Source organism: Globicephala melas, chromosome 1, assembly GCF_963455315.2.
Source record: "Globicephala melas chromosome 1, mGloMel1.2, whole genome shotgun sequence".
Taxonomy (NCBI): Eukaryota; Metazoa; Chordata; class Mammalia; order Artiodactyla; family Delphinidae; genus Globicephala; species Globicephala melas.
In genome coordinates, this window is record NC_083314.1 from 73,486,586 (window position 1) to 73,513,392 (window position 26,807).

The window sequence follows — 26,807 nt, forward strand, 5'->3', positions numbered from 1 at the left end:
TTCTTGGGTCGGGAATGATGTTCTGTATCTAATTAGTGTGATTACAATGTCACAGAGCAGAAGACATAGAAAGAGATAAAGAGCTGTGGCTAAAAATTCAATCTACAGCAGTAATCTACTACCCAGCAATTCCACTGCTAGTATAGACCAGATTGAGTCATATGTTACTAAAAGATAAGTATAACTACGTTCTGAACAGCACTTTTCACTATAGGCTTAACCTGGAAATAACCTAAATATTCATCACTAGTACAACTAACAAATAAATTGACGTGCATTCATGTAATCTAATGTTTTACAGCAGTAAAAATTTACCACTGTTATTAATATCATGGCTAAATCTCACAAACATAATTTGCATGAAAAAAGCCAAAATAAAAACAATACACACTATATAATTGCATGCATATATTTTTTTAAATGGTGAAGTCAATATATGCTGGTAGGAGTTAGAATAATGGTTCCTCAGGCAAGGGGGTGGGCAATAATCTACTTCTAAATCTGGTTGTGGATACATGGGTACACCATTCTGTGAATTCACATATACACTTTGATGTGTATTTCTGTGATGTATGCTACCCTTTAATAAAATGTGCTTAAAATTTAGGAAAGAATCAACTTGAAAAGGCTAAATTGAAAAGACAACAGAAAAGGATTAGTGGACAATGTAAGGTACATGGATATAAATTATGTATTTTAATATACAGAGTATTATTATTTCCTAATTGTTTCCTACTCCATGAATACATTACAACACCATGAGGACAAGAACTATACCTCATTCATCCTTACATTCCCTGAATGTTCAGAATAATGTAAGTCATAGAGTGTTATTCACCAATTATATATTTAATTTAATTTTTTTTAATGTTCCACTTATAGTAAAATTAGGTACAATAAATATGAGTGAATAAATAAATTTCTACAATAATTTTGATTTCCCTCTGTAATCTGTTTCAATGTGAGTTACTTCCTATTATTCCTAATAAGAAATTAGCTTATACCAATATCCACTTGTATGCTGTTTTAGACATTCCTTCCTGTTATCTTTTGTGACCTGCCCTCCACCTAATAACACACTGGTTGGCTGTGGGCCATCTTGGCCCAGAGACAACACAGAACTTAAGAGATTTGACACTTAGAATGAACTACCTGTTTCCTCCTCTCCCCTCCTTCACAACTATTCCCGTTTCAGGCTGTGGCTTATCCTCCTAACTGCACAGGAGGAGGAATCTAGTGGATTTTGAAGCAGAACAACTGAGTAAAGGAAAACATGTTTGACTCTCATCCTATTGGCTTCTCTTGGGAGATGCCTGTAGAGCAAAGAAGTAAGATAAACTCCTCAAATTCAGACTGCCAGAGAGAAGACAAAGTGAAAATGTGGAAGAATACTGAGAATAACTTTAAAAGAAGAAACTATTGGGAAGAGGAGGGAAAGGAAAGATGGGTGATGTGGGACATCAGATGATTTTGAAGTGCACATTGGAGCAAGATAACAAAAATTGAAGTAAACATGACAGGGCCTCAGAGTCACACTCATGTTGGTGGTGTGGAAGGGAGAAGAGACATGAGCAATTGGACTGGGATGTTTTGTTTTGTCATCCCTAACTCCTGAGGCCTTGAAGAGGTTGCATAGTAGGAATTGCACCTGGGGAAGTTCTGGTCCATCTTAATCCAGAGGAATGATTCATGTAAACTGGAGACCTGGGTGGACTGAGAGTAGATAAATAAGCCTACACTTTCCACTTAGGCTATAAGACTGATGTGTGATATGGTCACATTGTTTGATAGATCTTCTTTTATTCTGCTTGGATATCCAATGATGATTTATGGTTTAACTAATATGATCAGTACTTCTACTGGAAGTACTGCTGGAAATCACATCCTTCAGATGTTTTATATTTGAGAACAATATGACTTGATTATGTTGTCTCTTGAATTAGCTAGTATGACCTTTGATGTTTAATTTTGAGAGTAAATTTAATACATGTATTTTTTCACTATGTACATTTCTGTATAAAGATCCTTCCCAAATTCACATTAATATATCTTTACTATGGTTCTAATTTCTTATATTTTTACATAATACATTTATGCTTGCCTTAATAGTACATATTTTAAGTCATCTCAAATCCAACATGGAATGCAATAGAATCTTATAATTTAAGATTCTCTGGGTTGCAAATAAAAGATAATCTAACTTAAACTGGCAAACTAGCAAAAAATAAATCTCTTGGTTTAAGAAAGCTGAAAAGTCCAGTGGTACAATCGTTCTAGCACCATATTTGGTAGAACTCAGTCATCCTTGGTCATCTGGATGCATCTCATAGCTCTTCTTATTCAATCTTGGCTTCATTTTTAGCCTAAACTCGGCTGTCTCTGACAACATCAGCTCACAAAATCTAGTCCAGAGGAAGAAATAATTCACTTCTTTGGATGTGAAAACAAAAGATGGGAGACTGAATCTTGTTCCTGATTGAACAGACTTGGATCATATGCCCATCGTGAACCAAACATTATAGCCAAACACTACGGAGAGAACTCAATGTCTTGACTGACTTAGTACAGATCATCTGCTCCCCCTGAAATTTCAGGATGAATTAGTTGGATGAGAATGAGAAAAAATGTTTTAAAAATAAAATAAAATTGAGGTACTATAAGTAGTGGGAGTAGCCATTTGTATTTCTTTTTTGAAAAAAATCTCTACTCAGTTTCTTTACCAATTTTTAAATCAAGTTATTGTTTTTGCTATTGAGTTGTATGAGTTTCTTATACATTTTGGATATTAACTCCTTATCAGACACATTGTTTGCCAATCTGTTTCCTATTTCACAGATTGCCTTTTCATTTTGTTGATTGTTTCTTTGCTGTGCAGAAGCTTTTTAGTTTGATGAAATCTCACTTGTTGATTTTTGTTTTTGTTACTTATGCTTATGGTGGCATTTCTAAATACTTGTTGCCAAGACAAATGTCAAGAAGCTTTCCCCCAATGTTTTCTTCTAAGAATTTTATGGTTTCAGGTCTCATGTTTAAATCTTAATCCATTTTGAAATGATCTTTGTGTATGGTGTAGCATAAGGGTCTAATTTTATTCTTTGGCACGTTGCTATCCAGTTTTTCCCACAGTCATTTATAGAAGAGGTTATGGTTTCCCCATTTCGAGGACATACAAATAACCAAGAGGTATATGAAACCTATTCACATCGCTAGTCATCAGGGATGTGAAAATTAAAACCATAGTGAGATTCGCCTTATATCTGTTAGAATGACTATCATCAAAAAGACAAGATAACAAGTGTTGGTAAGGATGTGGAGAAAGGGGAACTCTGGTACACTGTTGGTGGTAATATAAATTAGTACAGCCATTAGGGAAAATAGTATGGAAGTTCCTCAGAAAACTAAAAATAAAACTACCATGTGATCCAGATATCCCACTTACTGGCATTTATAAAGAATTGAAATCAGAATCACAAAGAAATACCTGCATTCTCATGTTCATTACAGAACCATTCACAATGACCAAGATATGGACAGCTTAATGGTACACATCAAAGAAAATGGATTAAAAAATGTGGATACAAAAAAAAATGTAGATTAGAAACATAGAACACAGTGCTATTCAGCCTTAAAAAAGAAGTGAGATCTTCCATTTGCCACAGTATGATTGAACCTCAAGGATGTAATTCTAAGTGAAATAAGCTAGATACAGAAAGATAAATACTGCATGATCTCCTTGTGTCTGGAACCTAAAATAGTCAAACACATAGAAGTAGATAGTACAAGCGTGGTTGCCAGGGTCTGGGGAAGAGGGGGGAAATGTAGAAATGTTAATTAAAGTGTACCAAATTTCAGCTATATAAGATAAGTTCTGGAGATATACTATACAGCATAGTACTTACAGGTAATAGTACTGTATTGTATACTTAAAATTTGCTAAGAAGATAGATCTTATGTTAAGTTTTCTTATCCCAATTAATAATAATAGTAATAATAACGTTGGTGAGAGAAAACTTTGGGAGGTGATGCATATGTCTATGGCTTTGATGGAGGTGATTGTTTCATGGGTGTATACTTACATCAAACTCATCAAGTTATATACACTAAATATGGACAGCTTTTTCCATGTCACTAATACCTTAATGAAGTAGTTTTTTTGAAAAACTACTGTGAGCTTGGACTGAATGATGGACATCAATATCAAAACAATGTTCAGCATTCAGATTCAGATATATTAAAGTCCACTCTTCTTAATTCTTACTTCTTTATGGGCATTATTTCTTATTCTGAATTATCTTTTGTTCTCACTTTGTTCTCACCTTTGTTCTTAATATCATTATTTCTTCATCTGTCAGATACTTACGAGCTCTTATTAGGCACCAAGCCATTGGTAGGTGTCTTTAACATTCATTGACATGAGTGATGTTTAAATCATTAATTCCTGACTTAGCCACAAGGCAAGTGGAAACTAGAAACTTTGGAGATTAGAAAAGTAATAATGGTATTTTTGTTTAAACCAAAAGGTCATTTATATTATCAGGGTATCGCTGTCTCTGACCGTTCATTCACCCAACATTCAGCATATATTTATTTAGTGACTCCTATGTATAACAATACACTGCATTAGTTTCTGGATAATGGAATAGAGAGGTAGAAAGAAAAATGAATTCAGTGGTTAATGGTGAAATGAGTCTCCTTTCAGCTTATTCTGACCAGGACCTTCACTACAGAAAGCAGCTTTGCTCAATTGGCCCTCTCAGCCCGACAGAAAGCTACATTCCTAATTGTAAGTGCAAAAGGACATTTTAAGCTAAACAAACATATTTTATAATGTACCTATCATCATGAATTTTGTGTGTAATTACCTTTTCATCCCTTTGGTAACATAAAATTGAGAAACCAACTTAAAATTCATCAAATTTTCAAAAATTGCTGCATCTGAGCATGGCTTAGAGCCTTCTACTCCCCAAGCCCTCCCCAAACTGCTCAATTTGGAGCAGTTTGGCATTTGATGACTTGCCTCTATTTTCCACAATCAACTCAGCCGTTTAATTAAGCCCAGTGCAACATCTCCATGGCAATGACTCTGGCATCAGGAGACCCACAGAACCGCCCGTTACCAATAAATTCAATGAAAGTGCCAACTGCTCTATGATCACTATTAGATATGACTTGTGGTCTTTGGTCAATTGGCACAAAAAGTTGAGAAGAAACTGGTTACATTTTATTTTGGTCGGGGTCTAAGTCCCCAGACCATCATCATATCTCTACCCCTGAGTAGAGATCAGTAGCTTCTGCCCCATTTTGATATTTTCCCTTCAACTTGCATTCCACCTCCTGTAGCCTCTGTGCCTCTGGCTTCTCTTAGGGAGAGGGAGTGGCAAATGGGGGCCTATCCATGAATAACAGGCAACCATGTTGGACTGAGCGCCTACAGCAATGAGAAACTGGACAGTGGAGAGGGAATAAGAGTAAACATTTATCCCCCAGCAGGACCTGTCCTTTCACTGCTCAGGTAAGAGACAGAGAAGGGAGGTGGGCCCAAGCTGGTGCAATGCCAGTGAAAGAAAGAGATAGCCACAACTAAGAATGTGGACTCCAAAGAATGTTAACCAGGATTAATGAAGCTTTAAAGTGATTTTTTATAAAACTATGCATATAAATTTTATACATATCCTGAATTAACTGACTCACTGCTCTTCCTAAATTTACACAGACACTGTCTTGGTTCTGATTTAATTCAACAGCGCACTCAACATTTTCCTCACAAAATCTTTTGTTTCCTTATAGTAAGAACATCTAAAATGAGATCTACCCTCTTAGTAAGTGTTTAAGTACACAGTAGCATAATGTTAGCTATAGGCACAATGCTGTACAGCAGATCTCTAGAATGTTTTCATCTCACATAACTGAAACTTTATATCCAATGAACAGCCACTTCCTCTCTCTCCCTTCCCCCAAGCCCTGGCAACCACCATTCTACTTCCTTCTCCTATGAATCTGACTATTTTAGATACCACATACAAATGGAATTTGCCCTTCTGTAACTGGCTTATTTCACTTAGCATAATGTCCTCCAGGTCCATCCATGCTGCCACACATGGCAGGATTTTCTTCTTTTTTAGGGCTAAATAATATTCCATTGTATGTATGTGTATATATATATATATATATATATATAAAACTACAAAATCTTAAATCACAATCTTTTTTATTTTCAGAAATGGCTATATTAGGTGACATCTAGAAAAAAAATTACAATACCTAATCCAGGTTTGAGAACTTAGGGAGTACTCTGAAAATAATTTTACTTGGCAGTTATAAAGACACAGAAACCCTGCCTTTGGGGAACATAAAATCAGAGACAGTCAGAAACACTAGCACAAGGTCATAGAAAGCAGACTCAGGAAGAGAGCCAAGTCAATATCTACATAATAAACATCTTCAGGAGGCAGCACAATACTGTGGGAATCCCATTCATCTGAAAAACAAAAGTCGTCTGTTCTATTGCTAACACATCCTCCCAGTTGCTTTCTGGTCTTGGGATCTTCACAGTACTGAGGCTTAATTTTTTCTTCTGTCAAATGAGACTACTAGGCTAGATCTTTAAGGTATCTTACAGCTATAACACTTATGACCCCAGCTTTCTGGAGATCCTCGAGTAAGAGACAAGGACAAAAAATGCAATATACCTTCCCTAGTTTGGGGGAAGGGAAATCACCTTTATCCTATTAAACCCTTCCTGAAATCAATGGAGTACACCAAGCAGTATGAGAGTAATAGTCTCAAAACTGTCTGCCCCTTTTCAACTCTAAATTATAATTACAAAACTAACATTTGTGTAACACTTAACCATTGCAATGATATTTTCTCATTCATTTTGAACAAACCTTGAAATTTAGATTAGCAGATATCAGAATGAATCCCATTATAAAGAAGAGGAAAGTGATTCAGACATGTTAAAGTCCTGGAGCTAATACACAGTGGAGCTGGGACTTGAGCCTGTAACAAAATTGTAACAGGAATCCTTTTCTTTAAATACCTTCCTATGAAAGGAGGGTGACAGAATACTGTTTTCCCTTTCTCACCAACACACATACACACACACAAACATTTTACTCCTATGCCAATCAGAAGATCTATAGTCTAGTGCTAGTTTCCCAGCAGTGTGAACTTGAGTGGAGCCCACAAACACCTTGACTCTCAAATTACTCTTCTTTTTAGTGAAGATATTAAAAGTAATACCTACTTCATGAGATCATGATGACCAAATGAGAGACTATATATAACAATATTTTCACCCTGTCTGCACTACGAAAAATGTGTGATAAATGATAATTCACATTATATTTCTATACAATGAATCTAAATTTTGGTTAATAAACTAATACCAAAATTATGTCCTATTTTTCTTCCTGGAAATATTAAAAGCAATACTGATGTACTGATACTTGGGATAATGATCCCTAAAGAAGCTAATTGAATTGAGTTGTTTGTTTTTGAGTTTGTGACCCCATTGTGAAGGTTTTGGTAAAGAAAGAAAAGGAAGAAAAAGGGAGAAAAGTTGTGTCTCTCTTTTCACAGCCCCTCGTAAATTTAGGTATTTCCTTTGTAAAAGAGATGTATCTCTATGACAGCAAAACAGCAGGTACTTGTTCAATTCTGAAGGGCCAATCAACATTAAGGAAAATATTAATCAGCTCTATCCCAATGTTTACATAAATAGTGCCACTGAGGCTCAGTCTACATTTTTATCAAAATATTTACAGATAATATTCAAATACTATTTTTTCTTCAAAGATTTCCATGGAATTGTTTGCTTTTTCCTCAACATTTTCAGACACTTTTTGCTTGTTCCTTTATGGTGTTTATGATAGTCTGTCTTGTAATATGGCTAACTATTTGATTCTCTCTCCCCTGAGAAAGGAAAAATTATTTTATTCACATTTATAACCGCAGTGCTTAAAACATAATCAAAATGATAAACTCATAAAATATGAAAATTATGAAACAATCTACTCCAAACTTTAAGAGCTCAATAAAGAGTTGACGTTGATTTCTAAATATGTAAATTAAAACATATATAAAATAGGCATCATTGATAATTATAGAGTGTCCATAATGAGAAACCTCTACATTGTTATTTGTATGTGATTAAGTTTAACTACAGTTTTATATTCTATGTTTATCCTGTAACCCACCCCCAAAATAGAATATTTAGGATACCTCCTTTGCTTTCTACCAGGTATGGATAACTGTTTGGGTGACTCTGACTACAGAACAACCAGATACCAAAGAACTTGCTTGGAACTTCAAGATCAGTAACACTTGATTCCCTTCCAGTGCAGAACAGGACTCCATGTAAAACCAAGTTACTTCTAACCAAGCTTGGAGAATTCAGAAAAATGTTAATCTCTCTTAAATCCACTCCCCACCCTCGAGAAAGTACAGAAAGGCAGCTTCAACAACTTGCCATGAGTTAAATGCTCATTATATCATCGATGAAAATATTTCTGATTTTAATCCCTGTATAACCACAATAAAGTGATTAGAGGGAAATATTTATTGAGCACTCACTATGTACTGAATTAGTCTCTTCTGTATACATGATTTCAATTAATTTTCACTGTAACCTGGAAGGTAGGAATCACTTTTCTCACCATACAAATGAGAAAATGGGGCTTAGATAATTTAAGATCTTACCAAAAGAAAATGCCAGAGTCAGGATTAAAGCTTATATCTAAGTTCAAAACTCCTACATTTTATTCCTATATTACTCAATTTTACATGTGTTTGTAAGGGTAAACTTCAAGACTATATATGTAGAAGTTTATTAGTAGTCCTGAGAATTGAGGATCCTGGAATTAGAAAGATAACAGTAATTATTTATTAATAAATATACCTTTTAGGCAATAAAAATCCTGTGTTAAGTACTGAACAAAGAACCAGGGGGATAAGATGGAGAAAGAGAAGATTTGTCCCTTTCACAAGGTTTGGGTTCGGGGGCTGAGGAGGCATAACTATAGAATCAGAATATATAAGGGACAGGGCAGCACTTTCCAGAAGGCAGGAGATGTAACTGTGGTTACCTGAACTCTTACACATCTGTATAAAAGTCATAGAAATTAAATAGTGCTCAGACTCATGATATTTTTCCACGAATGCTTTAATTCAACATTTCTACAACAGACACCAATAACTCAGAAATAAATACAAAATAATTTTTCCAAGGCTACACAAAAGAAATTGTCTCCTCAGTTTTCTCACAATTGCAAATGCATATCTATTACTTCAACCACATCGTTTTATAACAATCTCTTCTTTTGAATACATCTCATCTTTGAAATGTGAGCAACTTGAGGCCTTGGACCAAATCTTTTATATGGGTATTTTTAACACATACCTAGTGACTGACACATGGTTGTATTCATTCTGATTAATAATTGTTGAATAGTGCCTGATATTCTTGATTTAGTGGTTCTTGTCTAAGGTAGAGTATGATGACATTAATTTTTGTTATTAATATCAGCTAAGATATAATTTTGAAAGGTATACTTTTTAAAATGGGATAAACTCAAGGTCACTTTACAATTTCCCTCCCATTTATTTGCATTCTGGTATGTTCTAGACAGTTGCAAACATACTAAGAATTGAGAATAAATCTATGTACATAGAATTCCAGTGACCAGATGCTCTTTTCAGTGCTATTTTTCTTTGATAAACTGAGATTTTCCTTTTGCTTCAAAAGGGTAAAACTTAGTTCCATGTAGTACAGAAATATTTAGAAATTTATGATCTTGTACAATCTTCATGGCCAGGATCAGAGAACACTGAGGATTCTCTTACTCTGTGAGTTCTGGGAAGAACACGGTGATGTGAATGTGGTATGTAACAACATACCAAGTTAGCTTTTTTTATTTATATGACAAGTTTTACTGAGAAACTATTAGGCAATTAAAATGGTTCTAGATGCTGAGGAGAATTTAGGTTAAAATGCTTACGATTCTCTTCTTACCCTCAAAAGTATAAAATTTAATGGAAAAGAAAAAAACAACACACTATTTCAAAATTAAATAAATGACAAATCAAATTGGCAATCAATGTCTTATGTGAATTCTGAGGAAGAAACAACTCCTTTATGAGGACATTCCAAGGAAGCTTCCAAAAAAAGAAAATAGACTTGGTTGAGGCTTCAGAATAATGGTAAAATATTTGTAAAGAAAAAAATGGTTAACAAATTAACATGAGCAACGAATAGAGGCAAGGAAGAATACAACATATTGCACAATAGTGATGCATTCCATAATGTCTATGAGTAAACACTGAAACATTGTTTAGCTCCCAAAAGGAGACCTTAAAAACCATAAAGACTTTGCACTTTGTGCTATAGCCATGAGTAAAATTTTTGCAGAGATGAGCAATAGGATACAATTTATATTTCAGAAGATCAGTCTGACATCAGGGGAAAGATGGACTGAAGAGATGTGAGAATGGTGATGAGAAAGATAACCATAAGGTGATTTTTGTAGGCGTTAATGAAAAGTGATGAAAATGGACAAGAGGCTTGAAGAAAGATTGTGGTTCTGTCTGCAGGAAGAAAGAATCTGAGATAGGCATTGGAGGATGTGTAGAAGTATTCCATCTTGGAGAACTTTTTCCAGATTTGGGAACAGAATACATATACAGAAGCAAGAGTCAGCTTAATGAGCATTTAAGAAGGTGGAGTTAATGATCCACGTCAGGCAGTAAGGCAAAAAGAGTTGGATAGAATGTAGGTCTAGAATATGGAGAGATTAAACTAAGAGTAGACATTTAGGTATAAGCAGAGGGATAATGAAAAACTATTGAAGATTATATATAAAGTCATAAATAAGGTAATATATAAATGTAGTGCATTCAGATGTTGTATTTTGCAGCTGCAGGAAAGTGGGAGAATTTGAAGGTCATAAAATTGAATGGGCTAGCTTTGCAGAGTAAACTTAGAGTGAGAGGCTGAGAATTTTAATAGCAGCCTCATCCTGGGAATGGAGATGAAGAGATAGTTAAATCTGGGAAATGTCAAGAAAGTTTTCCTATGGTATTAAAAATACTGGGGAGACTCAAAGTTGGATGCACACTTTGAATAATTTTAGATACTTCTTCATGTCTTACAAAAACTGGAAAGAGGAGGAATGAGTTAGAACTCAAAACCTGAGATCACGTGATATGATGATCAATATAGTGATCATTCTAATGATTCTTCTAGTTTTCAGGGGGTTTTCTTGGCACTGTCTTCTCTCTCAGGTTGTCTCCTGATGATCTGCCTTCCATGGAGTGGGTCAATGAGACCTTGGTGAGAGAGTTTGTCTTCCTCGGCTTCTCATCTCTGGCTGGGCTGCAGCGGCTGCTCTTCGTTGTCTTCCTGCTCGTCTACATGTTCACCCTGGGCACCAATGCTGTCATCATTTCCACCATTGTGCTGGACAGAGCCCTCCACACCCCTATGTACTTCTTCCTTGCTGGACTCTCCTGCTCTGAGACTTGCTACACCTTCATCATTGTACCCAAGATGCTGGTTGATCTGCTAGCACAGAAGAAGACCATCTCCTTCTTGGGCTGTTCTATCCAGATGTTTTCCTTCCTCTTCCTAGGTTGCTCACACTCCTTCCTGCTGGCAGCCATGGGTTATGATCGCTATGTGGCCATCTGTAACCCTCTGCGGTACACAGTGATCATGGGACATGGGATGTGTGTGGGACTTGTGGCTGTTGTCTATCTCTGTGGTTTCACTATTGCAGAGATCATCACATCCTTGGTATTTCACCTGCCCTTTCACTCCTCCAACCAACTACACCACTTCTTCTGTGACATTTCTCCTGTTCTCAAGGTAGCATCCCACCATACCCACTTTAGTCAGTTTGTCATTATCATGCTCTGTGCATTGGTCCTGGTTATCCCCCTGTTATTGATTTTGATATCCTATATTCACATCATCTCTGCTATACTCCAGTTTCCTTCCACATTAGGCAGGTACAAAGCTTTTTCCACCTGTACTTCTCACCTCATTATTGTTATTGTCCATTATGACTGTGCCTCCTTTATCTACTTAAGGCCTAAGTCCAACTACTCCTCAAGCCAGGATGCTCTCATATCAGTATCCTACACTATCCTAACTCCATTGTTCAATCTTATGATTTACAGCTTGAGAAATAAAGAGTTCAAATCAGCTCTTCAAATAGTTGTGGGAAGAACAATTTCTCTGCCGCGACATTAATCTAGATTCTGCTCTTTTCAAGTAATAAAACATAAAGTATGTGGGAAAAAATTCCCTGAGCAAAAATGATCAAGCAATTGAGAACAGTGTTCAAGAACAGAAATCATTTCTCATTTATTTCCAAATATAAAAATAAAAAATAATAGCTTCTTGCCATGATCACATAAATTATTGCCTATTGAAGTTTTTTCAATTGATGGAAAAATGATGGATGGCTAACATTAGGATGTAGGAATACAATTACATGTTCAGAATTCTAGGCTCTGGCAAATACCATTACCCAATCTCAGCCAGAATGGAAACCAATCCTACAACATATTGTACAACCCTAACTCTCCTGTCTCTATATCGCTCCCTTTTCTGGATGCTTCTTGAGTCTCAGTCTTTCAGTATAGTCAGATCACAGTTTTTAAATGAGATAAAATTTGTAAAGTTATAATTTTTGGTGCATAAGTTATATCTAATTAATGTTCAAATAAGAAAATTATGCAAAAAGTTTTCCACCTCTAAGTTTCTATTACTGGGAGCTGGGTTTTTTTCTGATTTTTTTATACATTGGTACAAATCTAATTTGGTCAGCATTCCTTAAAGATATTCACAAGGGCATAGGTTAAAGAGAAGACCTAAAACCATGCAGAGTTGTCAAGAAAGGCAGGTTAAGCTTAAATCCATTTTATTAAATAGTAACCAAATAGAAAAATCTGTGTAAAGAGCGAACAGTTTCTGTTTCACGAATCTCCAGAGTTGTCATGTGCATTTCAGGCCAGAATTCGAATTAGACATTTTACTTATCTCCCCTTCCTACAGAAAGGAGAGAAAACAAGGAGCTCCATGGAGAGAGCTTCTTCCTTGCTTTATATATTTTTTTCAAGATCAACTTGTTAATAAAGGTCTTCTGGCTGAATCATTTCATTTCTTAGTCTTTTCTTCCATCAGTTTCCTCATCAATGACATATATTTTCAGGGGTTGAAGGAAGAAGGAAGGAACTGGATGTTTTATTCATGGACCCTCTTTTATTGTGGAATGCTGAACTTGTCTGCTAAGAATATAATTTCTTCCATTCTCTGAAGCTTGAGACTTCCTGAGGGTGGGTCCTGAAGGTCACAGAGACCAAAACAAATATAATTTCTTTGGCCACCAACTTCTCTTTTTCCTTGGGCCCATTGCTCACCCAGACTTCTAGCCTATCAAGTCATCTCATGAAAAGGAAATAAACTGATAACCCTTAATGTGAGTCAGTTTAATGTGTTAATTGTTCAAATTTACATTTATGGGCTTCTGTTTTAAAATGTCACAATATTTAAACTTTAGAGCATCCCTTCGAAGTGTATATTATAACCTACTTCTTATAGATGAGAAAACTGACACTTAGAAAATTAAAATGTCTTTCCTATTACTGAGTAGAATTAATACTGATTCCACAACACTCACTTCCTTTTTTAATGCTCCTGCAATGCTCTCACATGACACTTTGTGAAGACTATGACTTTCTTAATTGATGGAGTTCAAAATGCATAAGTATTCATCTTCAACAGTAGGCTAAACCATGTGACATCTGTAGAAAAGATATACTGATAAGTATGAGGTAAATGGCCTTTATATTATATGGTATAGTTAATCCCTACCCTGATGTAATATGGTGTTGAGGGAGGGGGAACAAGAAAAACTCCCAACTTTTGCTTTGTTCTTTTCCAAGACTTGTGGCTACCATCATTTTGAGTCAGCAGAACACTCACAAGTGGTTAGGATCAGTGTTTGTTAGAAGGTTATGTATATTAGAATGATTCTCCTTCTGGAATTTTATTCTGCCTTTTTATTTTTTCACATGACCAAAGAATTAATTTGGCTTTAGGCCTGTGCTCATGGGTTAGAACTAAACATCTTGCTCTCCTTCCTCTTTTCACACACACACACACACACACACACACCCTTGGTTAATTTTAGCTCCCCTCTTTAGTCCTATGTAACTTGCAGGAAAGAGATAAGATCTTTGGATTTGGGGTTGGCTTTAGCGAGAAAACAAAGCCCCTTCAGCCTTCAACTAGGCCATGTATTCCAACTGAACTTACAGAGAAATCTGCACTTAAGTTTCAGCATAAATTCAATAAAATAAACAAAAAAACAAAAATAAATTAAGTTTCAGGCATAAATCCAATAATAATAAATTGCTATGTTTATTTCCCATTCATAATTGTCTCCTATATATATATACATATATATATGTGTGTGTGTGTGTGTGTGTATATATATATATATCTTTTGAATACACTGTAGGAAAGCTTAAACCAAGGCAGAATTAGGGAATTTCTGTGACCTTGGCCATGATATAATATAGTTGCACTGAAATTGGATTTGTAACCTATCAGGCTGGCCTTGATATTAGGACTGATTTTCTAAGACACTCTTTATCATTGAACAGATGAACCAATTATGATTCAAGAAAATGCACTTTTCAGGATCTCAACCTAAGTTATATATAAAGTAGAGAATAGTGAATTACAGCTGAGAGACAACAGTTAAATAACTCCACAGAGACATTTACATTGAGAAAGATGAATAAGTTTGTGCTTAGCAAACACAAAGATTCTCCTGCCTCAAGGATATATATTCCATATAAGTCAGTGAAAGTTTATTAAAAACACATAGATTTTTGTTTTCCTAATCAGTGATATAAAAGAAAACAACATTCACAAAGATTAAGAGTTGATAGGTTGATTGGGTAGATACATTCAGAGAAAAAAAATCAATGCATTATTTTTTCTAAATTCCTGACTGTCCTTTTATCTTTCCTGGTGATTTTAATGAGCTACTAATAGTTTCACACATTTTCAGAAAACCAGCCATTATAAAATAAAACATTAATTCTACTTGTTCTAGCTTAGTTCTGCTAGCACAAGTTTCTCCTAGACATCTTTCATTTGAGAAGACAATTCCTCAGAAAAGCACACATGCACACTTTTATATGTGTAGAGCCATCCTCTTTCTATGATCCTTGTAATTAAAATGTGACTGTGGCACAAGTGTACTTGTCTCAATAAGGCATTGAGCCCAGTGACCAGAAATACAGTCCGTATATAACTAATAGGAAGAAGGTGATCAGCTCATTGCAAAAATAAGACTCTAAAAATCCCCAACTTCTAGCAAAATATCCCTTGTCCTTTCTTCACTGACTCAACTTTCATGCATTAATTGAAACTCATTCAATACTCATCAAGTAACTTCCTATACTTCCTCCTGCCAAAAAAATAAACCTTCCATACTTCCTGAGATGATTTTCCAACCATTTCACTTCATCTTGCACTTTTCCCTATGGAAAATCTTTTGGAACTTAATTTCAGTTTTTGCATTTTCACTCCTTATGTCCCAGCCAAGAAAGTTGCCCATTTCCCTTGATCAATCTTTATTAGCAAGATGGAAAGAACTTGTATCAAAAAATAAATTTAAAAAAAAATCGTAATGCAGTAATCATTCCAGGGGACTTGATAACACAACTGCAGAGCAGATGTTGTATCTATCTGGGTTTGGCAAGAGACCAAAAAAGACATCACTGGTAACAATCAGTGGTTCAACAGCTCAGAAGGAATTTGTAGAAGTGAACTCTACAGAGAGTGATCCAGGGTAGTAGAAAGATGTACTAGGAACCCTATATGTGTCTATAGGACTCTGAAAAGTTTAAAAGTAAATCCCTAAACAGACTACAAATGAAGATATCAAGAGGAAAGTGTTAGGTCTGGGATATATGAGCTCCTTTGGAACCTCAACATAACTGTGTGAAAAGATCAAAGGAAGGTGTTTGTAAAAATGGGAAATTTTACTTATTTTCCTTGGAAAACATTTAGAAATATATTTAACAATTTCTAGTCGAGACCTATTAAAATGAAGCTGTAAGGAAACTTTTCCAAGGGATACAGAATAAAACGAATAAACATAGAGATACTTTATACAAGGACAGGATGTCTCAATTTTGTAGCGATACCAATTGTCCTTATTTCATCTTTAAATCCAAATCAATTCCACTCAAATATCCATTGCTAGATAATATGATAAATATTCTCAAATTTCAAATAAAATACTAATCATGATCCCCCAACCCCCCTTTATATACATATATAGAGGAATATATTTCTGTATGTGTGTCTTTGTGTGTATTCAATTTCTTTAAAATTTTTGAGATAAGCTAAGTCAGGACTTTCAGCCCCCTACTACATTTATAAACACTGAATATAGCAGAGATTACATAAAATTTTATTATCACACTGCAGGTACATGGCAGAGAATTGACTCTCTTACCCCTTTCCTAGAGCTCATTTCAATTTTCACTCCATGGGTATGTCCGGTGCCACTGTCCCTGCTGCTTCCTGCTATGACTAAGGCACTAGCATTGCCCCAACAATGGTGAAAACTATTTCCCATACCTTGTCACACACACCCCTGGACACCATGACCCTCTCCCTGTGCAGTGACATAGAAGTCAATTCTGTGGATAACCTCATAAATCAACCAGCACTATTGCCTCTCCCTCACTTCCCACACTGCCTGGGGCCATCCAAAGGAAAAATTTGCAAGGAAGGAGGCCCCTTTTTATGTCATGAAGTTACTCTGTGACTTAGAAAATTACTAAGAGTAAATTACTTTCTTACTTTGGGCCCCAGACTACTCATCTGTAAAATAAGGAGATTGGTGCCTTCTCCTATATTGGTCTATGTCTTCATTTAAATGAGATAAAGATGAGACTATTTTGTATAGTATTATGTATAGTAGAAAGATAAACAGTCAAGTGTAATAATTATTTGATAGTAATTGATCTTCCTAGGTCACTAATCTGCTCTTAAAATCTCTGTTGCTATTAGTCTCTCCACTACTAAATTGACCATACTCATGGATCTCAACCTAAGAAAATATCAGATCAAATTCCTCTCTTCCTCAAAACTTCACAATTTACAACCAACAAAAGTAAGCATTTAGGGATGGCCATAAGGTCCTCCATGAACTGTCTTCAAATCTCTCTCTCCTCACATCTGCCTCTCCAGCCATCTCATTCTACTCAGAGTTCCTAATTATGCAAAACATATTTATACCACATGTTTTGTATTAGTTTGCTAAGGCTGCCATAACAAAGTACCATAGACCTGGCTAGTTAAACAACAGAAATTTATTTTTTCACAGTCTGAAAGCTAGAAATCTAATTCAAAATGTCAGCAGGCCTGGTTTGTTCTGTGGCCTTTCTCCTTGACTTGTTTTTGGCTATCTTCTGCCTATGTCTTCATATCATCTTCTCTCTATAATTCTGTGTTCAGATTTCCTCCTTTTAAAAAACATTTCCCCTTCTTGTAGAGATGTCAGTCATCTCTAATGACCATTCTAATGACTTAATTTTAACTTCATTGGCTCTTTAAAAACCCTATTCTCAAATACAGTCACATTCTGAGGTACCAGTGGTTAAGACTTCAACATATGAATTTTAGAGGGACACAGTTCAACCCGTAACACAATTCTTCATTTTAAAATACCCCCATTTCTTTTCTTTTTTTTTGATGTATTGGTATTTATTGGAAAGAAACATGCTCCTCTCACACGCCTGAGGGCAGGAAGCGAAGGCAGGTTGTCAGCAGGAGGGGGATGGGGAATCTGAGCCCCCATTTCTATTAAACAAATTTTTATTATTTAGTTGCAGTGAAAAAATATCCTTTGCTCTCTGTTCTAACAGCAGGATTCTTAGTGGTTTGCTTAGCATTTTTTTAATTAAAATATATTGTTATTTCAAAATAAATGTAAAACTATCTAAATAACATATGATCCTCAGAATAATAAAAAGTACGAATATATAAAATAGATTCTGAAATGTCCTGTCTTCCTCAACTTTCTTATCCTTGAATTTCCACTATTTATGGTTAGACTGATTATAAATATATACACATGCACACACAAACACACATCACTTAGAGAGAGAGACATGATAGATAGATACGTAGACAGAAAAATAGATAGATATCTGATATCTATCTTTAAATTATTCTGCAACTTATTTTTTCTGCAAGAGTATATTATGAACCTCTTTCAAGTCTATATTCATGGTTGGATCTGATTTTTTTAGTTAAGAGATAATTCTCATACTACAATATTTACTATTTTAAAATGTTGATTCAATGGATTTTAGTATATTCACAGAATTGGACAGCCATCACCACTGTCTAATTCCAGAACATTTCATTAGCCTGAAAAGAAACCCCATATGCTTTAGCAGTCATCTCCTCTTCCCCCAGCAACCTCTACTCTACTTTCTGTCTCTATAGATTTGCCTATCCTAAACATTTTATACAAATGGAATCATATTATATGTGGTCTTTTGCATATGGTTCTTTTTACCTAGCATAAGGGTCATCTATGTTGTAACATGTATCAGGGCTTCATGCCTTTTAATGGCTGAATAATATTTCATTGCATAGGTATACCAGATTTATTTATCCATCCATCAACAGTTGACATTTGGGTAGTTCCCACTTTTTAGTTATTATGTGTGATGCTTCTGTGAAGAATCATGTACAAGTTTTTGGGTAAACATATGTATTTAATTCTCTTGAGCATGCACATAGGAGTGGAAATACTAGATCATATTGTAATTCTATTTGTAACTTTTTGAGGAACTATCAAATTGTTGTTCACAGCAGCTGCACTAATTTACATTCCCACCAGAAATGTATGAGTCCCAATTTCTCCATTTCCTTGCCAACACTTAGTATTTTCTGCATTATTATTATTAGTAGTAGTAGTAGTATTGCCATCCTAGTAGATGTGAAGTTGTATGTAATGGTTTTGATTAGTATTTCCCCAGCGACTAATACTGTTGACCATTTTTTCCTGTGCTTATTAGAGATTTGCATGTATTCTTTAGAGACTATTTAAATCCTTTACCCATTTTTAAAACTGTGTTTTCTTTCTTACACTGATAGCAACATACCTTTGATTGTATAAAAACCTCCATTCTTTTAGTCCCTCTCTTTTAAGTTTTTAATGTCAAAATTAACCCTTTTTATATTTTGCATTCATGAAGAAATTATAGTAGTTATACTCATTCTAATTCTCTTCTTTAACTTTTATACTACAGTTGAATAGTTAACACAATATCATATTACAAAATTCAAAATTTCTAAATCTGACTAGATATTTACTTTTTCCAGTGTGTTGTATATTTTCATGTATTTTCATATTACTAATCATCACCCTTTCATTTCAGCTTAAAGAACTCCTTTCAGCATTTCAACATTTTTTTGTAAGGCAGGTCTAGTGGTGATTGATGAACTCCCCCACCTTTTGTTTATTTAGAAAAATCTTTATTTCTCCTTTGTTTCTGAAGAATAACTTTGCCAGATAGAGTACTCTTGGCTGGCTTTTTTTCTTAATTCAGCACTTTGAATATATCATTCTACTGTCTCCTGGCCTGTAACTTTTCTGCTGAGGAATCTGCTGATAGCCTAATGGGGGTTATTTTGTAGGTTGCAATCTTTATTTTTTTGCGGCTTTTAGTATTCTCTCTTTGTTTTTGATTTTTGAAAGTTTACTATAATGTGTCTTGGAGAAGATCATTCTGAATTGAAATAATGGGGTAATGTATTAGCTTCCTGAACTTGGGTGTCCAAGTCTCTCCCAAGGTTTGAGAAGGTCTCAACTATTATTTCTTCAGATGAACTTTCTGTCCTCTTCCCCTGTCTTCTCTTTCTAGAAATCCGATGATTTTGAGGTTTGTTCTTTTGATGATGTCCATTAGATCACATAGGCTTTCTTTGCTATTTTCATACATTTTCCTTTGTTCTCTGAGTTATTTCAAAGTTCCTATTCTCTAACTCACTGAGTCCATCTTCTGTTTGGTCTACTCTGCTGTTGATGTTCTTTACTGCATTTTAATTTTATTCATTAAATTCCTAAGTACCAGAATTTCTGTACGACTCTCTTTTTTTAATGACATATCTCTTCGTTAAATTTCTCATTTCGTTTCTGTATTGTTCTCTTGATTTTGTTGAGTTGTCTTTGTGTGTTTTCTTTTAGCTCATTAAGTTTCTTCAAATAAGTTACTTTGAATTATTTATTGGGCAAATCACATATCTCTGTGTCTTTGGGTTCACTTAGTAGAGGATTATTGTGATCATTTGATCATGTCATGTTTCCTTGGTTCATTGCATATCTTGAAGATTTACATCGCTACTTTCTCATTTGAAGTAGCTGTCACCTTCCCCATTCCTTACTAGCCATCTTCAGGTGGAAGATACTTTTTGTTGGTCCTACTTATACCCTGGGCTTTCCTGACATTGCATGGATACACCTCCTCCATGTTCCCTCTTGTAGCAGAATTCTTCTTTTAACAGCTTTATTGAGACATAATTCATGTACCATATATGCCAACCATGTAAAGAGTCCAATTAAATGGCTTTTAGAATACTCACATAGTTACACATCCATCACTACAATCAATTTTAGAACATTTTATTAGCCTAAGAAGTTAATCCACACCTTTAGCCAACATGCCCAATCTTCCCACCCCACCCTCATTCTTAGGCAATTACTAACCTACTTTCCATCTATATAGATTTGCCTGTTCTGGACATGTCATATAAATGGAATCATATATGATGTAGTCCTACATGACTGGTTTTTTCACTTAGTATGCTTTCAAGGTTCGTCCAATGTTACAGCTTGTATGAATATTTCATTTCTTTTTATGTAGCAGAATTCTTAAGTTTGTATGTCTTCTCTTGATCTTACAACACGTCAGATCAGATATTGGAAACTTCTCTTTTATTTTCCTGAAGGTGGTGCTGTAGCTCAACTTTGTGCTTTCTCCCTTGTTCATAGACGCTCTTCTGTTTTCTGTTTGCCCTCCCTGTCTACCTTAGGTTACTCTCACAGACACTTCAGGAACATTCACAAGGAGCTGGCTGAAGAGCTGGGGGAGATTTGGGCTTGACACTTGGGGTATTGGGGTGCTCATGGGCCAGTTGTGGGGATCCTCAAGTGAGGTTTCCCCAGCAGCTTGTGGGTGGACTTGCTGCTACAGTCTTGAACACAGTCAACAGAAACCACATCCCTTAAATGCTCTCTTGTATTTTCCTGATCTCCTCTCCCTACCCAGTCATGAAAGTCTTGCCTGTACCCTGGGTACTCTGGGACAGAGAAAGTTTTCTCCAGCAGCATCCCTCACAGCTGGGGAACCTGGACACTCAGTCATTTCTCTCCCTTTTCCCTCAGGAGAGGTTGTTGTCAGCTAGTTCATTCCCAAGCTGTACAACCTTGGGGGACAGGTGGCACTGACAAATTTCTTCTTACACTGTCCAATACACCTGTTTTGTGTTTGTTTTTGTTTTTTGCTCGCTGGTATCTCTCCTCTGTAAACCAGGACTTCTACAAAGCCTCTTTTACCCATGGGTGTATGTCCAAGTCAACACTTTGCAGGTGCTCCCCTACTGCAATGAAGATGGGCTGAAGCCAGTTCACAGACATCTGCCATTTCCATAACACATAAAAAGGTTTATCTACCCGTTATCCAATGCACAGGTGGGAAAAACTCCTCCTGGATACTTTGGTGTATGATACTGGATACCCCAACTCCCTGAGAGGTACTCTTGTTCATGGATGAATACTGAATTTTAACTCATAAAAGGTGACAAAAAGGAGGGACAATTTATGCGTCCATAATGTTCTTCCTCACCTCTTTCATGTATTTGCTTGAATGGCCCCTTCTTAAAGAGGTCTTCTTGGACACTCTATTTAAAATCATCACCCCCAACACCTCTGCTTTTTACCTTGCTCCACTTTTTTCCCATAGCACACATAATCTTCTAACATAAAATTTACTAATATATCCTGCTTATCGTTTAGGTTTTATGTCTCTGCAGTAGAATAGAAGCTCCATGAAGGCAGGATTTTTTATTTTTGTTTACTAATGTATCCTGTAACTAAAATAGTGCCTAACACTTAGCAAGTTTCGGTAAACAGTAATTTATTGTTTTAAACATGGATAGTTTTAGAATTATAGAGAGAAAAAGATGTTTCTGTGTATGCAAACAAATGTGTACATTCTTGAAAGCCTAACTTTTTTTTTAATTGATTTTTATTGGAGTATAGTTGATTTACAATGTTGTGTTAATTTCTGCTGTACAGCAAAGTGAATCAGTTATACATATACGTATGATATTTGTCTTTCTGTGTCTGACATACTTCACTCAGTATGACAATCTCTAGGTTCATCCATATTGCTGCAAATGGCCTTCTTTTGTTCTTTTTCATGGCTGAGTAATATTCCATTGTATATATGTATCATATCTTCTTTATCCATGCATCTAATGATGTCAGAGTTGCCAAGTTCAGACTTAGTTATAGTCTTTCTCCTTTACTAAAATAACCTTGAAGAAAGCTTTCCTTGCCTGTTTAACACAGTCTGGCACCATTTTTGCTTTGACATAGGGAATAGGCAATAAGCACACTTGTCTCCAAAGAATAACAATATCACTCTCTTCTAAGGCTGTTCACTATAGAAACACTAAAAAAAAGATAAGAGCTAAATTAAAAAGTTATTCAGTGGGCCCACACGTGAAGAGGATAATAGAAAATTAGACCTACAAAGTAGGATACACAAAAAATTTTAAAAAGCACTTTAGCATCAGGCTGCTGTAGAAAATAGTCCAAGCACTAGTGCTGGACACAAAACTCAGCCACTTTTTATGAAAGTTGATCAAGGCATTAAGTGTAAAGTCTGTTTCTGGAGCTTTCTATTTAACTACTACAAGTTCCTGCAGTATAGAATTTAATTTCCTCATGTCTACATACTCTATATTCAGAAACTTTAGATTGCACCTCTTAATTTTTTTAATGCATGTGACGTAATAAAACAGAACTACTCTAGTTAATTGTATGTGCTGTCCTAACCAGAATAGAATATCTTTTTACCCCATGGTGAGTTTTTGTGAAATTCACCATTGAAGGGACATTTACATCCAGGAAGAAAATCTAGTGGGTAGATGCAAAATGTCAATTAATGTATCCTGTCATTATTTTCAAATTATAAAACATAAAATCTGTGACAGGATGATATAAATAATTTCTCAAACAGGTAAAAAGGAACATTATAACAAAATGTCAAAAGTAGAAAAGAAATGATTAAATGGTAAAAATAGAGTGAAGCGATTTAGATAAGATTGGCCATGAGGCAAGGACTATCATGAATTGGGTCTATGAATGGGTTTAGATATTCTGTAAACTCCTTAAATTGTAAGCAAGTCTTCTCCCACTCATGTTCATGAGGATAATTTCATGTTTGGATATTGCTTTCAAAATACTCTCTGTTGTAATATGTGGACTAGAGTGATTAAGATGATTAACTATGGTCATAACACTGGTCAGGCCAACTATTTGACTATTTTTACAAACAATAACATTCCAAACTCAATATTTACCAATAAACCTCATAATAACATCTTATTCTAGAGGAAAAGCAGACATTAGTGTCACATAAGTGACACTAATGTGAGCTTTTCTGTATTGCAATTGAGGTACAAAAGCTGAGAGATGAAAATGTGCCAACTACTCTCAAAAAATAAAAATGTTCAGTTAAAAAGATGTGGAAGTACATTCTTTTTTTTTTTTTTTTTTTTTTTTTTTTGCGTTACGCAGGCCTCTCACTGTTGTGGCCTCTCCCGTTGCAGAGCACAGCCTCTGGACGCGCAGGCTCAGCGGCCATGGCTCACGGGCCTAGCCTCTCTGCGGCATGTGGGATCTTCCCAGACCGGGGCACGAACCCGCGTCCCCTGCATCGGCAGGCGGACTCTCAACCACTGCGCCACCAGGGAAGCCCTGGAAGTACATTCTTTATAGTAGAAGAACTATGTTTTTTACAGAATCTGAAATATAATATTTCAATTAAATAATTTTAGGGATCATTTCTTCCCCAACACTTTTCTAATAGCAACTTGGACATCCTTGTTTCTGAGACTGTATACCATGGGGTTTAATAATGGAGTGATAAAAGTGTATGTCACCATTACACATAGTTTGCTGTTGGTCTCAGGTAGATGTAGGAAGCAAAACCACAGTGAATAATAACAACAGTGAGGTGAGAGGCATGGGTGGAAAAGGCTTTCTGTCTGCCTTCAGCAGAGGGACTCTTCAGGATAGTCCTCAAAATGCAGATATAAGAAACACAGATGAATAAAAATGGGACCACAAGTACAAGAACCCCACAGATGAATATGACAAACTCATGAACATCTGTATTTGTGCAAGCCAGATGAATGACTGTCACAGAAATAATGGTTGACTTTGTTGGCACTACAGAAAGGAAGGCTGAAAACTAAATACACTACTGTTAGTGAGGCCAAGAACCCACCAATCCCACAGGTGGCTCCCAATTTTCCACACACCTGTCAACTCATAAGGATAGGGTAATGCAGAGGTTGACAAATGGCAGCATAATGATCATAGCCCATCACTCCCAATAGCAGGCAGTAGGTAATAGCAAAACCAAGGAAGAAGAACATTTGGATGGCACAACAGGTGAAGGAGGTTGTCTTGGCCACAGAAAGGAGATTGATGAACATCTTGGGTAAGACGACAAAGGTGTATAGCATCTCTCTGATGTTGAGAGAATTCTGAAGAAGAAGTACATTGGTGTGTGGAGGCTTTTTTCCAGGAGGATGACACTAACAATAGTGACATTGCCACTGAGAATGACTAGGTACAGAAAAAGGAAAACCGCAAAGAAGACAAGCTGAATTTCACCAAGGCTTGAAGAACACAGCAACAGGAACTCAGTGACCATGGTGAGGTTCTCTCCCAAGACCTGTAAAGAAAAGGGAAGTAAATGCATTCAGGTACATGGATACAGGAATCTATATGCAGGGTATGCAGGCTCATATGTCTTTCTTCAGGTGTTGGAAAGATCTTGCCTCTACCAGTTTCTAGCAGCTTCTGGTTCATAATCCCCCTCCGCCTTCTTCAAAGCCAGGAAAGTTGTATATCTTTCCCCAACTCTGATTCTGTCTTCCACTTTTAAGAATACTGTGATTACATAGTCACACCCAAATAATATAAAATAATCTCTATCTGAAGGGCACAGGGTTAGCAAACTTAATTTTATCTCCAGCCTTAATTCCCGTTTTTCATGTAACCTAACACATTTACATGTTTCTGGGATTGATACATGGACATCTTTGGAAGGACATTATTCTGCCTTCTACAAGGAGGAACACACAATGCAAAAATGAACAAAAGAAAATAATTCCTTATTTAATGGAATGAAAAACTAGGATTAAACTTAACAAATGAGGAGCAAGACATATTCACAGAAAACCACCAAATGTTGTTGAGAGAAATTAAAGAAAATCTAAATAAACAAAGAGACATCCATGTTCATGGGTTGTAAGACTCAACATTACTACGGGCAATTATGAACAAACTGATCTATATATTCATCATAAACTTTTTTTGTAAAAATTGACAAAGTGATCACAAAATGACTATGAAAAGGAATTAGAATAGCCAAAATAATTGTGAAAAAGGAGGGCAAAGATGGAGGATTTATACTTTCTGATTGCAAAACTTACCTTAATGATGCAGTAATCAAGAAAGTATGACACTGGCATATAATTATACATATAGACAATGGTTAGAATTTAGAGTCCAGAAATATACACTTCAAAAAGTACAACTGTGAAAATGAAGAGAACACCACACAGAGAATAATATATTTGCAAAACATATATCTGATAAGCGATTTGTATCCAGAATATACATATAACTCTTACAATTGAAATAAAAGAAGCATGCAGTTTAAAAATGGGCAGACTAGGGGTTTCCCTGGTGGCGTAGTGGTTGAGAGGTTATATTTACATATAAAATGTAAATATATGGACTCTTAACCATTGCGCCACCAGGGAAGCCCCAGGGAAGCCCCCAGTGTTCTTCTTTTTTCCAGCAAAAATGACTGCATTCAAATTCTATTTCTTGTGGGATCAGTATGGGGTTTCCATATAAAATACAAGATGCCCAGTTAATTTTAAATTCGGGCAAACAAAAATGACAGATTTACTATAAGAATGCCCTAAATATTGCATGAGACATACTTAGACTAAAAAATTATATTTGTTGCTTATCTGGAATTCAAATATAACTGGGTATCCTCTGTTCATATTTGTTAAATCTTATAACTCTAGACCACTGGTTTTCTACCAGTGCAGGAAAGGGTAGAAAACTCAAATTCCCATGGGCCCATATATTGGGAAGCTGGCTTTCCTATAATTAGATGTCACATAAACTCAGACAATCAAATAGCCTGTTTATTCTACTATTAGTAAGGATTCTGTCATTAATTTCCATTATGGTATGAGTATATAGGTCTCAACTATGGAATCAATTAAGCACTCCATGACTATGACTCCAGTGTTTAATTCTGATATGACTTTATCCACCTATTATGTTAGAGAACTTAGTAAAGTACAAATAATACCTATCAATATTTACTTTAAATGTCAATGGACTAAAAGATCCAATCAAGAGACAAGAGTGACTGAT

General features: G+C 35.6%; 2 protein-coding genes across 2 annotated transcripts; one reads left to right on the forward strand and one right to left on the reverse strand.

The window, feature by feature from the left end:
* The first annotated feature begins 11,305 nt into the window (after nucleotides 1-11,305).
* LOC115844558 (olfactory receptor 10K2) lies at nucleotides 11,306-12,250 on the forward strand. Its single transcript, XM_030841788.1, has one exon. The coding sequence runs from the start codon at nucleotides 11,306-11,308 to the stop codon at nucleotides 12,248-12,250; it is 945 nt and encodes a 314-aa protein (XP_030697648.1).
* A 12,029-nt stretch (nucleotides 12,251-24,279) lies between these two features.
* Nucleotides 24,280-25,056, reverse strand: LOC115844673 (olfactory receptor 10R2-like). Its single transcript, XM_070045070.1, is given in 3 exon segments — nucleotides 24,280-24,535; nucleotides 24,537-24,874; nucleotides 24,877-25,056. Coding segments are annotated over 3 exon segments (774 nt in total).
* Nucleotides 25,057-26,807: the final 1,751 nt, after the last annotated feature.